Source organism: Filicampus tigris, chromosome 1 (genome assembly GCF_054856515.1).
Source record: "Filicampus tigris isolate MCC_2025a chromosome 1, RoL_Ftig_1.0, whole genome shotgun sequence".
Lineage (NCBI taxonomy): Eukaryota > Metazoa > Chordata > Actinopteri > Syngnathiformes > Syngnathidae > Filicampus > Filicampus tigris.
Window position 1 is genome coordinate 27,766,458 of NC_141217.1, and position 16,259 is coordinate 27,782,716.

The 16,259-nt window shown below is 42.1% G+C and overlaps 1 protein-coding gene across 5 annotated transcripts in view; it reads left to right on the forward strand.

The window, feature by feature from the left end:
* LOC147153433 (beta-1,3-galactosyltransferase 1-like) overlaps positions 1 to 6,660 on the forward strand; it is a 66,961-nt gene extending 60,301 nt beyond the window's left edge. For all 5 annotated transcript variants that reach the window (XM_086029701.1, XM_086029704.1, XM_086029702.1 and 2 more), the window contains one exon: positions 4,369 to 6,660. In XM_086029701.1, the coding sequence (XP_085885827.1) occupies positions 4,602 to 5,588 (987 nt within the window). In that variant the 5' untranslated portion in view covers positions 4,369 to 4,601 and the 3' untranslated portion in view covers positions 5,589 to 6,660. The remainder of the gene's footprint in view (positions 1 to 4,368) is intronic.
* The last annotated feature ends 9,599 nt before the right edge of the window (positions 6,661 to 16,259 follow it).

Sequence of the window (16,259 nt, forward strand, 5' to 3'; positions counted from 1 at the left end):
CTGTCAATAAAGGGATGCTGATTTTTATTTTTGCTTTGCTTGGATTGGATAATATTGCACAAGAGTATGTACACGCTGAAGTAGTCACAGCATGGAATCTTGCATCAACGTGAGACTTATTGGAGCAGCTGCCACTGCAGCAGAGCCCAGTGGGAGATTGCTAAACTGACATCCTGGCGATGGGCACGGAGGCACTATACATTGCAAGCACTGGCGCGGCAGTTGTCATCATCTACTGTTTTTGCTTTGCCTTGACACTTTGCTGGCATTGCAGCTATCCTCAATTAGCAGATCATAAACAATATGCATTGGCATCACACTTTTGCGATCATCGTACGTCCTGTCCTGTATATAAACCATTGGATTCTTTAAAAGTCAATAGTACGTTTCTCGTGCACTAGTTCAGCAAACGATATCAAGACATGCTGTTTTTACATCAGAAATTTAACCAAAACTCATCACTGCACACACTTGAGGGAAAAAGATAAGGCTACAGTATATTGTATTGTTGTTGTTTTCAAGAACACGAGTCAGATTGACATGGATTTTTTTTTTTTAGATTAATGACATTGGATGCCAACATTGTTGCATAGCTTTGAAATTTATGAAATTTTTCATATTTTCATAATTTTCATAAAATTGTTTTGTTGATTGAGCGTGAGATTGACAGGTAGATTGGTGCAGCGTCTGCTCTGATGCAGACTCTGTATCGGTCCGTCTTGGTGAAGAAGGAGCTGAGCCGAAAGGCAAAGCTCTCCATTTACTGATTGATCTACATTCCTACCGTTACCTGTGGTCACAAGTTTTGGGTCATGACCGAAAGAACAAGATCCCGGAAAAAAGCGGCCGAAATGGGTTTCCTCCGCAGGGTGTCCGAGCTCTCCCTTGGAGATAGGGTGACAAACTCGATCATCCGGGTGGGACTCAGAGTGGAGCCACTGCTTCTCCATGTTGTGAGGAGCCAGTTGAGGTGACCCGGGCATTTGATTGGATTAGGCATGTCCCATCAGCAGGAGTGCGACCCAGGCCACGCTGGAGGGACTATGTTTCCCGGCTGGCTTTGGAACGCCTGGGGACCCCTCCGGAAGAGTTGGAAGATGTGGCTTGGGAGAGGAAATTCGGGGCTTCCCTGATGAAGCCCGGATATACAGAGAGAGAGCGATACACACATGTTTATGTATGTATATCCATCCATCCATCCATGATCCAATACGCCTATCCTCACAAGGGCCGTGGCCGTGCCGGGGCCTATCCCGGCAGTCTTCAGGCAGTAGGCGGGGAATACCCTGAATTGGTTGCCAGCCAATTGCAGGGCACATAGAGACAAACAAACATTCACACTCACAACCACACCTAAGGGAAATATAGAGTGTCCAATTTACCTCCCAAGTATGTTTTTGGAATGTGGGAGGAAACCGGTGTCCCCGGAGAAAACCCACGCAGGCATGAGGAGAACATGCAAACTCCACAGAGGAAGGCCGGGGCCGGATTCAAACCCACGACCTCTGTGAGGCGGACGTGCTAACCAGTCAACTACCGTGCCGCCCGTATACATCTTCTTCTCCTTTGCCGAGATAATCCATCCCACCTCACAGGTGTGCCATATCAAGATGCTAATTATACACCATGATTAGAGCACAGGTGTGCCTTAGAATGCCCACAATAAAATGCCACTCTTGTCATTCAGGGACTTTATTTAAAGTGAAGCGACAGCATGAAGCAGTGCAGCCATCTGTAATGGCTTACTGCATATTCATTTTGGGGAATGAAAGATGAGGAAGAAAGCTGATTTACATACAGGAGGAGTGGAAGCAAGGTCAGAGAGATGAACATGATGGTTTAGTGATTCTGTCAGGAAAGCGGGAGATGTATTGCAGGAAGTGTAGATTGTGATTGTGTTACGTGACTGATTACAGTAGGACCTGTCAATAAGTAAGAGCTCACTCAGAAGAGGGAAATGACTCAAATGAAAAACAAATACATGAATGACATGAGCAACAGTATGGGAAACGGGCTGCCAAATTGGCAAAATCACAATGCATGTGTGAGGTTGACATAAATACAGATGGAGTGACATGCAGTGAAACATACAGTATAAAGACAGATCAAGCACCTAGTGGTGTGTAGAAAGAGTGAGTGATTGAGAAAATGAGGAGGGCGTGTGTAAAAGCAGCCACGATGAGATGGATTCTGCTGGGCAGAGAGATTGATGACTATGCTTCAGAGGGAAAATGAGCGATGGAGACGGGCGATAACAGAAATGGGGGGTGGAATAGGAGAAACTTCCTAATGAAAAGAAGCTTCAGCCTCCCACAAGACAAGGCAAATTCTTTTGCCTGATAAAATGACTAGCTACTAGCTTTATAACAGCACCGCCACCTTCCAACAGCTTGCTAAGATCATCTTAGCACATTTCACACATCCAGTATCACTAATGAATTGGATCTTTATGTAGTGTTTTGCTGCTAGTCCACAAATTTTGTTTTCTGCTGGGCATCCTACAAAGTGTTCTGATCCTGCATCATTTCATGAAGCAGAATTGGCTTAATGTTTTATCTAAATTACACTGCCCTCCAGAAGTCTTGGAACTATTTGGTCCATTCCGGTTTTTGTTTTTACTGTAGACTGTAGACTTGGGTGTGATCTCAAAAGATAAATACCGTATAAGATAAGGGATCAAAATGTTTTCATTTTTTCAACATCTTTTATTTCAACTTTGCTGTACTTGTTTAGATGGACAATTAGGATGAAGCTGCCAGGAATGAGAGTGAGAGAAAGACCTAAGACAAGGTTGATAGATGTAGGATGGGAAGACAAATCAGCAGGACTGGCGAACGGACTGATGGACCAACGGACACCTGACGGACTTCACTGATGTACTGACTGACGATTACAATTGGGTTTGGTTTTAAAAATGACGGACTGACGGATGGCGGGCGGGTACCCAGGCCGCTGACCGATGACAAATGACGGACCAGCAAAATTGAGTAAACTGCCCACCTCTGGAAATCAGTTTTTAGTTTTTACATTTTTACATTCCGGTGCACCTCCCTACAGACATGACCTTACAGACACGCCCCACTCTTACTGTACATTTCAGCTCGTTTGGCTAGGCCAAAGGATGCAAACCACTCATTAGCGAGAACATGAATGGCCAGCTGGAATTTGGCAAGAAGTACATAGATGAACCTACAAAAATTGGGGGGTTTTAAGATATTGTTGAGACACATTCAGATAATCCTTCAGCAAAGTAATGGAAAAAGGAGATTTAAGAAATGATCTGCTCATGATCCCAAACACACAAGATCAAGCTGAAACTGTGTAGGTAATATTATGGCTTAGGTTTGCAATGGCTTATTTTGGAGCACAAAATCAATCAGACTACCAAAAGCAGGTCATCGGGGAGAGAGTGGAAACGACTTGTCTGATGTCACAAGCTTAGAGAGCATCATATGATGCAAAATGTTCATTCTTATTCACTCCAGTCTATTTTAACTCTATACTTTCCAATTCTTTTGCTCACCAAAAATTATGTTTTGTTGCACTAAATAATGCGGAATTCGAGCTTGTGTATCACATTCCGATGAGAATACCTGGAAATGAAAGCAGAACTACAGTCTCTAATCTCATTATTTTAGCAGAGAGTGTACGTAACTTTATCTTGAAATGGTTTGTGAACACAACAAACAGGAGTATTTGATCATAATTTTGGACCAAGTTATCTTATTTTATATGTATTGCTTAAATTCATCACCTCAAGCTCTGACTGTGTCCAATTAGAGTTGCAATTTTAGTAGTTGCTAAAATTACCACAGCAGCGCTGGTCTAACTAATGAAGCGGCATCTCATTAAAAGGCATGTAAAGTCCATATGCCCAGTCCAGTCTCATTTTGTGGACTGATAGTGACCATGTGAAAAGTGAACTTCTGGGGGTGGATCAGACCAGGAGACCAAGTGGATATGAATCATTTGCCATGTTAGACATTTACTTTGTCTGCCTCATCTCGCCAATTTGACCAAGTGAGTTTGACTGGCATCTAAATCCAACAGGGATAAAAGGCAAATGGATTGAAAACAGTGGAGCTGAGGCAAAAGCTACTACATTATTGCTCGTATCAGGTCTTATACCGCACCAATATCAATATCAGATTGGGAGACTGCTCATATAATCTGCAAAATAAGTATGATAGGAAAAAATCGGTAGCCACAAAAATTGAACCGCGAGAGACAACTGCAGAATAAAATAGAACTAATTGGACCTATCTTTATAAACATATGGCATTTCAGTCTTGATGCTTGTCTTTTTCCGCTTACATAGTTCGGAATTTGGTTTCCACTGACCAGTCTGTTTTTGTCATCCAATTTCAGATCCTGCCGGAGACAAGCCCAGAGCGGTGCTGTGAGAGGCAATGGGAAGCAACAACATGTTGACCATGATAAGAAATACCAGCAGATTTGCTTTTCAATCACACTAGATAGTAAAGAAGCCTATTGTTTAGGATTGATGTCCCATGTGGCGGAGGTGGCCTCAGGTGATGTTAGCCTGGTCTTTGAATTTCCAATGCTGCCGCCACTGGTAAAGCCAATAAAGTAAAACAGCGATGCCTTCTAAGGTCTCCTGTTTGTACTTGCTGACAGTGGTTTGCTGGGCCAGTGCTCTCTGGTATCTGAGCGTGTCCCGCCCATCCACTTCCTATGTGAGCCATCTGAATATCCCAATTCGCAAGGCACCCAAGCTGAACAAAAACACGACCTTCAGTAACTACCGCACTCGGTCTCTGAATCCACATGACTTCGGCTACCTCATCAATGACGCCAAAAAGTGTGAGTCGGAGACCCCTTTTCTTGTCATCCTGATAAGCACCACTCACAAGGAATTTGATGCACGGCAGGCCATAAGAGAGACGTGGGGTGATGAAAGTACATTTCCTGATGTTCGCGTGGTCACGCTCTTCTTGTTGGGTCGCAGCACGGACGCTGTCCTTAACCACATGGTGGAGCAGGAGAGCCAGATCTTTCATGACATCGTAGTTGAGGATTTTATTGACTCTTACCACAACCTGACACTCAAGACGTTGATGGGCATGCGCTGGGTGGCCACCTTTTGCTCCAAAGCCCAATATGTTCTCAAAACAGACAGTGACATTTTTGTCAATATGGAGAACCTCATCTACAACCTCCTGAAGCCCACCACCAAGCCCAGGAGGAGATATTTCACCGGTTATGTCATCAACGGTGGGCCAATCAGAGACATGCGGAGCAAGTGGTACATGCCGAGAGACTTATACCCCGACAGCAAGTACCCACCGTTCTGCTCTGGTACCGGCTACGTGTTCTCGGCAGACGTAGCCGAGCTCATCTACCAAACCTCACTGCACACCAGACTGTTACATCTGGAGGACGTATATGTGGGTGTGTGTCTGCGTAAGTTGGGGATCCACCCCTTCCAAAACAGCGGTTTCAACCACTGGAAAATGGCTTACAGCCTCTGCCGCTACCGCAGAGTGGTCACTGTCCACCAGATTTCCCCCGAGGAGATGCACCGCATATGGAATGACATGACCAGCAAGAAACACCTTAAATGTTAGCAGGACTCCTCCAGCCTCACTCTGTGAGTAAGGGGGCTATTGATTGACCTTCTATCACCTGCATTTCCAATATTGGCAAACACTGTACAGCACAAAGCATTGCGCTGTAAGGAAAGTATTGACGAACCATTCAGGGCTTTGTCCAAATGCTGATTGCTTTGCCAAGAGTTTCTTTAGCACAAGGCCAAACATGCCAGTCTGTATCCATCATCTGTTCAAGTGTTTTCAGGTGCAACTGATCTTGCATACAGGCTTGTACAGCAGAAGGTAGTGGCCATCATGCCTTCTTTTTATCAACAAATGTATTAACTATCATCAATGACCAATGATTGGGTCAATACCAACACGTCATTCAAGTCACTGCATTTGCCATTCTACTGAATGTCTGTGTATCTTTTTTCGTACTAAAGCCTAAAGACTAAAGAAACTAAAGTTTCCATCAGGTTCCGTCAGTTCATGGCAGGTGATGTTTGTCTGTCAACCAGTTCACAGACGGCAGCACAACCTCTGGTGTAACCATATCAGTGAAATTGGTATCCTGACAAAAAGGTGCCAAAAGGTACTACTATAGTGATCAGTAATTTGTGTACCTATCGCAACCTTTGTGACCGCTGACCTAAACCAAAAAACACTGCTTGGTGGAAATGTGGCTTTGGCAGTGCAACAGCAGGCCTTATTATGGGTACCACAATGACTTTTCGATGACATGACTAAATGAGTCCTATCCGTGAAAATGATCTATCAACAACCCATTTGCCTATGTATGCTGTAAAATAACTGCATTTAGCATATTTTCATACAACAGATCCACCTATCTTTTTATTGTGTGTCAAGGTGCAGTGAATCTGCTGCTTGCATTAGTAGTGAATAGTATTTCTTTTAATGTGTACTGTGCAGCTATTTGTCTCAGGCAGTGTATAGGACTTGTGTGTGTCTGTGGAGGTGTGTGGGTGTGTGTGTGTGTGTTCCAATACTTGAATGTGAATGAAAGTCAATGGATGTGAGTACTGAGAAAACCTTACCAACTGTTTGAGGTGTTTAGATTAAATAAATAAAATTTTATAAGATTTTACATTTTGCAATTGTTGGATTTAATACTAAAAGTATATGCAGTACTCTGATTGATCTTCAGAATGACGCAAGGCTTAAGAAAGGCGGGGTGCTATTGAAATACGTCTGCTCTGGAAACAAAACTGTGATGTGTTATTAATAATTATTAATGAGAATGATTATTTGTAGGGCTAACACCACCGGACGTATCTTTAGCTCATAAAGCTTCATTTCCCTGCACAGCAACAATGTTAATAAAGCTGTTGTGCTGCTGCCTTTCTATAGTAAATCTTCTGTAGGGTTTCATTACATTTAAAACTGATCTTGTGTTTATTACACTGCATGATAAACACGACACAAATCACCTTGTCTGTCTTATGGAAGCTTGTTGGTGTAACACTATGTTGACATTACTACATCATAGCACTGTTCTTGTCTACTTAGTTTATGTGTGGGATCGGAGGGGGTGTTTGCACTTTAAAATCCAGAATCTATTTGCAATAACTAATAATAATCCCGTTCTGTTTATGGTCCATTTGTTTTTTTGGGACCTTGTTGGGTAGGGCCTCAGAATGCCATCAATTAATGACCTTTATTTCTTCCAGTGTTTGTTCCTACTATTTTTGCATTCCCCTTATCACCACTTCCTCTGATAAATTGTTGGTGTATGCGGAGTAACAGAAAGAAGGTGCACAAATCACAGAGCATTTAGAAGTTTATTACTCACATAAAATGTAAAGCAAGTGAATATTCATGGGCTTCTGTAAAAAGCACCTCATAATGAGCAAAGCAGTGTGATGGACAGCTGGGAACACTCTGCTTCCCAAACAAGGCCTTGGATTTGAAACACAGCAAGCTTAAGGCATAGGCTAGACCTTGTTTCGCATTGTACCCTAATTAGACTCTGCAAAGACTGCAGATTAAAAATTAATCCTGTATAATCTTCCTTCATCTCCTGAAAAGCACAATGTTAGAACACAAATTTTGAAATTCTTTTATTCACATTCTTTCACCAAATCTTTGGCAACCTTTTGGGCACAAAAGGATTATACTTCAACATAAAAAAAAACATATTTGGAATCGCTAGCTAATGCTGTCACACTATCTTCATCTTGGAAAAATAGTCTGATGTTATACCCGAGAGATTTCACTGCTAGATGTAAGAGTCGCTATCTGGTTTTTTTTTTTTTTGCCATATAGCACAAAGCACATGAGATCATATTTGTGATCATCTCCAGGCTAAGAAGGAGCCTTTTCAGTCATGTATTAGTGGTGAATACACATATAAAACACAGAGTCATGGCCACCTTTTTTGGCACCCTTTAATTATTTATATTTTGTGCATATGTAACGGTGGCATGGTTGTGCACATGGCTAGCGTGTCTGTCTCACAATTTGAGGTTTCAGGATCAAATCCTTTGCTTGCGAAGGTTTTCTCCAGGTACTCAGGCTTCCTCCCACACTTCATTAACATACATGTTAGGGTCATTGGAAATTGACTTTCCAATCCATCTGATTGTGAGAGTGGATAGTTGTTTGTCTATGCAATTGAGGGGCAACCAGTACAGGGTGTCACTCAGCCGGAATCAACATTCACCCTGAACAGGATAAACTGTATTGAAAATGGATGGATGATGTATAGCAGCTGTGTCAAGCTCATCTTTATCGCGGGCCACATTATAGTTTTGGTGTCCGTCGGAGCACAGTTAGGACTCTAAACCCATATAAATGTAGGATCGAATTATATTGGCACATATACACAACAATTTGATGGTTAACGTTTTGAGATCACAAACCAGTGTTTGCTCAACTATTTTTCAATTTATTTTAACTAATGTTTTCAATATATCATATGTAGTGTTAAAAGTGAAGACAATTTGAAAGAAACATGGCAAGTCAACACACATGATTTGCCTTCATGGGCCACATAAAATTTGGTTGCGGTCCTGATCTGCTCCCCCGGTCTTAGAGTTTGAAACCAGTGGTGTATAACATCAGTCCGTATAGACCAATTTTCAGTTTGTAAACAAAGATGACATCTTGGTGGAACCGCATTATAGGGCTACTTTAAGCTTCTGAGGTGTTCTAGGATGCCCAGGGAAAAAACGGCAGATAGATATTACAAACACTAATGCTAAGTTAGATGGAGCTAGCATGCACCAAAGCTGATTATTGAATGAGTTAGGTAACAGTTACTAGCTACACATAACAGCAAACACCTTGCCATTATGGCAGAATTCCTGACTACCTACTCTATTTCAAGACGTAGAGGTTCAGTTAAATGAATGAGCACCGCAAACGCGGGCATTCTTGATTATATCATCGGTCCAGTCTATGCTTTTAGTAGCTTGCAGCTACTAAAAGGCCTGTTTCCTCTTGGAATTGAGAAAACAAATTAAATAGTTTATTCTAATTGTACCGTATGTTTATTTGTTAGATTTAGCGCTATTACGCTAGATGAAATGAAATATCTCACTTTCTATTTGTTCGCCGTGCAGCTACATGGGGGTTGCTTCCAGCGGAGAAGAGGATGGGATCCTCCGACAGACAAAGAAAATGTTTGAACATCGCTAGTCGATCTGGTGACCGGGAGTTATTACTGTGGCTATTGCTAAATGCTATCTTGGTTGAAAGTGCAAGAGCTCTAAACAAGTCAATGCACAACGTTATGCAAACTTTTTTGCTTAGTCAAGGCAGCTATTGGAAGCTCGCTGTGTCATTTACCTCGCACCTGGCCCCACATTGTAACAATGGAAACACGCAGCTAGAAACGCTCAGCTTGCCTTGGTCTGCCCGCAGCAACAAGCTAGTAGGACTATGTTTCCCATGATCCTTACATGCAGAAGCAGGAAGTAGTTCTCGAAAACGTGAATGCCTGCTAGACCATGCCGCTAGCATGTCGTGCAAAATGAAATTGGGGATATATAATATAGTTTAGGTTTGGTTTACAGAGAGGAACTTAATTGCTGTGTTGAAGGCGTCATGACTTGAGTTTTGTCCCATAACGCTTCTGCCCCCTACAGCCTCTTGAAAAGTGTCCTGACTGCCCACACTTGAAACAATGTTCACACTGGTCTCCAATGTCTTGCTCCTAACACACTCTACATCCTCTCTTAGCTCTAAAAAGTGCTTTTGTTGGCTTGGCCTTGCGGGTTAGCTAATTGTTTTCTGATCTCAGCCATGTCCTCTCGCAACAACCTGACAGTCTTGTGAAGTTCTAACTCTTTAGAGAATTCAACAGGTTGTGTTTTGCGACTCTTGGGCTTCATGACTTCAGCTGACTGTTCTTGGACAGTGACTCCGGCTTCTGCTGTAGTCTGGCATGGTCGGCTGACTGAGATCTCTGCATGCACTTCACTTACATTTGAGAACTTGCTACCCATGTTTTTCCTTTGCTTTGACTGCCTCTCTGCCTTTTGTACTGCTGCTGCTGCTGCTGCGAAAAGGTGTAGGTGTGGGTTCACCTTCTTTGGTCCAATTGGTGGATTTGTCGTCGCTAACTGGTCTGACCTCAACCGGGACTTGACTTACTGAAGACTCCCTAGCACTGTGCGAGGAGTGAGGGTGATCTCATTCATGACTGGGATGGAAATTTTGGACCAGTGTCCCTTGCTGTTTGTGTGTACTGGTGTACGAATTGGAGTGGAAAACTTTAACTACATGCTTCACAAAGAGAATGTGCCTTATAACCCAGTGCCGTGAAAATGTTTTAAAATAGACCCGTTCATTGATATTGAAATCAATTCAAAACACTTTATGCCTTTTGAATCACCCCTCAGGGACAAATAAAGAGCAGAATTAAAAAACAAGCAGTACACCAACAAACATTTATTAACTGCTGCAGTTAAAATATTCCAGCTACTGTCCAGTTAATGTGCTCTGTGCTAGATGCTTAAATGCTACGTGCATTCAGTTAGTGGCAGTTGGGTACAGGGAGGGGTCATTATTCAAGAGCTTGACTTTGCTGGGGACAAAAGTGGCCCTGCTTTGCTATGTTCTACAATGTGGACGTCGCAGCCTGCGACCTGATGGGAGCTACTCAAACACTGAATGTAGTGTGTTCGAAGGGTCATGCAGGGTCCTGTGAGCGGAGCGGAAGGTATGATCGTCACAAAAAGCAGACAGAGCTCGAAAAGGGTGTCCAATGACAACACCCTTTGGTGATACTAAGTAGGCGAGTGAGTAATATCAATTATAATATAAGATTGTGCACCTAATAGTCCTTAAAATATGGGACACATCACTTCTGTGTGTTTTCCTTCTTTCTTTAGAGGGCCAGAATAGTTGCTGTACAGTGAACGTGGTGGTTTTAGATGTCAGTATCAAGCAAAGTATAACCACATATTATTAACAACTTTTAGAGTGACAACGAAAATCGGAATGGTCAGTCATCGGGCCATCCCAAAATAAAATGTGACAATATGTACCTTAATTAAAAAAAAAAAAAATCTTTAAGATTGTTATAATTGGTGAAAATGCACCAAAACATGGATCCCAAAGCGATCACGACAAGGAAATCAGCAATCAAGCAAAACATTATTAAACCATTATTAAAAAGCACGTAAACACAAGAAAATAACACTGCGTGGAGCTTTCAGCTCATTGTATTCTCATCCCTCCCATGTTTCTGAGCCGAGTTTAACTACCTGTACTTCCCGCACTTTCCTCCTCCCTGCTTCTATTCATACCATGGGGCCTAAGAAATCTTCAACCAACGTGTCTGAGAATTCGTCAGCCAATGCTTCTGAGAGGCCGTCGGGGGCCACGCTGTCAACAGATAGCGCTTTGATTGCAGAAACTATTTCAGGAAGAACTTGCTGTAATGCATGATTTTGTTGTTGTTGTTTGACAGAGTGTTTCTATTTTGTTGCGTTTGTTAGACATTATTTTTGCAAACATATGAACAAGAGCTGCTTTGTGAGAACAGCATGCGGGGAAAATTCAATCCCTTGTACCTGGCACAGTATAGGTGGAATCTTCAGAAAATTGCACTATACCGGGACACCGTAAAAGAATATATGCATTTTAAGGGTGTGTACAATAACTTATCACCAGCAAGCTTGCTGGGTGGAGCACTACATTTTATTGAAGTGTGTTGGTCACCCGGAGCCACACAGATTGTAGACATGCACAGATTGACTTAGAGTACAGTATTAGAACCTGTGATGTCATATTAGAGAATGAAAATTCAGACAGAACCTTGACTGCCCTGGAAGTTAAGTGTTGCCAATTTAATGGTTCATACTGGTGTTTATTTTTTATTTTTTTGACAACGCTGTAGTCAAGTGAGGTCACACCCTAAATCTTCCTTCCGTGCCTTTCCCACTGGGCTGTATACATTAATCGACAATCACATTTAATGGAGGATGTGACAGTACAGAGCTGATGGAAGATGATCACAGGATGCCATAAGTGTTGTCAAGAGACTCATTCTAAGCTTCTTTATGGCCGTAATAACCCTTACCTTTTTAGTTGCCACACCGTAAGTCAAATATATCGGCACAAACATTTTGTTTGGACAAAATGACTCACACATACACACGTTTGTAAAAAGGGCTAGTGATCTCACACTCATCAGGTTGCACAAAGGTTGAGCGATTTAGGTGTCAGGCCCAAGTCTTCATGGTGGACTAATACTTAGTTACACACACACACACACACACACGCACACGCACACCCCCACGCACACACACACACACACACGCACGCACATGCACACCCAGTCATGATAAAACACCCACTCCTCTCCTAGTGATCTCACCTTGGGGATTTCTAACAACAGTCTGCTGAGATGAGGAAAGAATCACTGAATCTAGCGTTCTGCTTCTACTTTCCCATGTGAAGCTTGCCTCATCTCATTATGCTCTTTGAGCTTCATGGTGCGAAGATTGCAACTAAGCAAAGTTCTCCAAGAAACGACTTTAATCTGGCTGGCTTTCATTTCACAGTTGCTGCGCGTCATGGGTGGTGTGATAGATGTCATAGCTAGGTGGGAAAGCTCTTACATACGTGGCCATTTGCAGTAGTCTCGTTATAAATTCGACTTTTGACTTTTGAACCTTAATTCTTACGGTGGTTTTATGATACGGCAATTACAATATAAAATTGCATGCTACATTCAGTCGCCTGTCCAAATACTAAATATTGGCACGAATACAATGTGTCATTACTGCACACTAACAGTATACAACTACTGAAAAGGCAACGTGTCAGAGCTTGCGCCACCGTGGGACAGGGACAGGGAAAACACATTTGTGGCACATTTGACACACCTTATGACAACTGATTAACACAGGCCGTGCATGCAAATTTGATTTCCTCTCAAACCAGAATGAGCACGGTTCTAGTTCCTCCACAAGATGATAGAACCTGGGGAGCTCTCAGGCAGGGAGTTAGTATATCAAGCTTTATTCCACCAGCCATTCTAGTTCCAAGGGTGCACGACCCACGGCCACCACCACTTCCTGCACCGGCGGTGCACATCCTGCGGCTGCCACCCCTTCCTGTTCCGACGGCGCACGTCGTCCGCCAACCCTGATCCGGCAGCGCACGTCCCGGGGCCATCCTCCGACCCTGCTCAGGTGGCACAAACCTGCGGCCTCCCTCTCATCCTCCTCTGGCAGCGCAAGCCCTGCAGCCGCCCTCCCCTCAAGTGTGGCCTTACGAATGGCTATTTAAAGACTTATGCACTCGCCGTTTGGGCCACCCGTTGGACTCGCTCACACTATTCATGTGTCCCTCCCGAAGCCAGTCTCCTCAAGCCCCCTCAGCACTCCTTCCAAACGGCCCCGAGGAATGTTCCTGGCTCTCAAGGTCCCTCATCCTAGACCTTTCCCTCCTTCGGGACTTCAACCAAGAGTTGCTTAACACGCCGGGTAGGGCACCAGTTGATGCCCTCGAGGGAGGAGTACTGTTGTGACTGGTTGTTCCTTCATGTTTTAGTTGATATGCAGTTGCTATTGTCTTCTATATGCCACCTGTATTTGTCATATAAGCCTGTTGTCTCACAGCATGAATGAAAAATGAAAGTGTGCATATGGACAAACGTATGTGTGTACTAGTCTATACGTCTGGCATGCAACTTGCTGGAAATATACAAGAGGTAAACAATCAAGGCAAAAGTCAGCGATGCAGCATCCTTTTGTAGCAAAGAGGAAATCGACTGCTTAATTCCTGTGGTGAGTGACATGAATATAATATGTTTTAATCATGGTACAAAGTAAGGACCTGGAAAAGACATCTATTTTTGTCATGACATTAGCCGTACGATGCGGTTTATATAAGGATATTTCAATCACAATTGCCACGTATACGGGAGTAACTCTGTCCCCTCACGCATGTAAACGTTTTATTCCGAATGTTTCAGAAATCGTAATTTTGACTTTAACCCGAATATTGACTGCATGTAAACGTAATCAATGAAAAGTATTTTCGTGTGTACGGGGTCTAAATGGAAGCAAACTAATGAGGAACACCTGGACAAGACACGGGTGGCTGAGAATCTGATTGGTAGACACGAGGGACCAGGTTGACGACTCGTGTACAGGGGGAAACATAAAACCTAACGAGCAAGACGTGCCACAAGAACACAGACATAACATGAACTAAAACAATCCAAACACAAATCATGACGAGAAGCATCTCATTTGGAATGACCGCTTTGAACAGCTCTTCTTATTCACTTATTTAGTATGCAATAGTTATCTTTTTTTATTATCATTATAATTATCTCTGTTATGATAATTGGCCATAACTGTACTGCTGTGTTTCAGCCTTGTGGACCTTGTGTAGAATTCTACAAGTTCCTTCTATATTGACTACATATTAAAGGTCACCTTGAGAGCTACACCTTTAGCATCTTTACATTGGCTTCTCAGAATTCATAATGAGTGGTGACACTCTCAAGCGAGTTTAAGATAATGGATGAGGATACAATTACATTGCCCTTTTGTCTGCTCAGATGTTACTGAGCAAAAACAAACATATTACTTTGTATAGCATTGTCTAAATCTGGCCCTTGCACTCTCTGGGGTCACAGTTGTTATGTTATTAATGCTGTAATAATGATGGTGCTAATGAAAAGATTGAATGGGATTATACGTAATGACGGATTTAGGCTCCTGTTATAAAGGGGTGCCTTCCTGCTTCCCCTCTGGTTAATGATGCATGGATTAATTTAGCAATAGCCACTATTATTTTACCATTATAGCGACTGTCGCTTCTAAGAATGGACAAATGACATCAAACCTTTGTTTTTCAACGTAGGCCCAGATTTCTTTTGTCAAGGCTGCAAGAATCCTATCATTATTGAAATCATGATGAACATATGCAGGGCTCATATCATCTGGACAGCAGAGCCACTAAAGTCGAATATCCCTGAATTTGTACAATTTGGAATTTTACCTATAAAGCTCAAATTTCCAGCGGTGGAATCTTTGTCATGGATGTCATGCAATACCTCTGGATATCTGACAAGACTTCCACCCCGTGAGCACTATAGGATTCAACTCAAACGTCCTGTGGTGTGCATGGGAAAGTAAGGCAAAGATTTCTGAGATGACTTAACTTCCCATCTGTAATATTAACTCTCTACTCCATTCACACCTGGCACCCATCATCAAAGTTAAGGTTGAGAAATCTTTTTTTCATTCATTGAAAGTATTTTAACAGTGTTAACTTATTTTCACACTAGTGTGACTGTTAACAATGTAAACATTTTACTTAGAACACAACCTGTTCACGAACAATGGAGTGAAAGCAAAGATCTTGTGTGAAGTAAACTAAATTTCTCTCCGACTGTATGAAATCAGATGGAGATGTTTTCTATTTTTAGATGATCTGCTGCCAGGAAATAACTCAGCTCAAAAACAAAAGTAGGTAATCACTGAAATGAGATGAGTGCTTAACAGACCACAGGGTGGTGCGCCATCCTCGAGGCAACAAACAAGCCTCTCGTCCATCATCTTTAGCGATGCTGAGAGCTTATAGCAGTGGTCACCAACCTTTTTGACTTCTTGGTTACAGAATAATGTGACAGGCTACGAGTTTGATATACTCATTTCTGAAATAACAAATATGTTCAAATTATTTTCAATGTTAGAATTAACAATTATATTCGTTTATGTAACAACACTGATTAATATGAATGACTTCTCACAGTTGTGAAACAGATAAAGGTCAATAGGCAACACTTTATTTATTTATTACTTTAATTTCTACAAATCTCTGCCAGTGTTTGTTTTCAAATGATCGCTTCTTCAACATTCCCTGAAAACCACAATGTCACATCATTGGTGAGCTATTTTTAGAACAGGCCCATGCATGTGGTCCTTGGGGGCTACCTGGTGCCTGGGCTGGCTTTGAGCACCTCTCACGCTCAGAGTATTCAAACGGTCATTTATTTTTTGGTACAAATCAAGAAAATGTTTAAATGTAAAAAATTTAAAGAGAAATAAATGTAAGTAAGTTCCTTTTGGACCAAACAAAATGTATACAATTAGTTATTATAAAATAAAAACATGCAAATGTATAAATTAAAGTTTGATGTCCTTGTGTAAACAAACAGTGCGTTGGATATAAATGAATATTAATGATAGTTTTTTTACGATTATGCCAATTTTG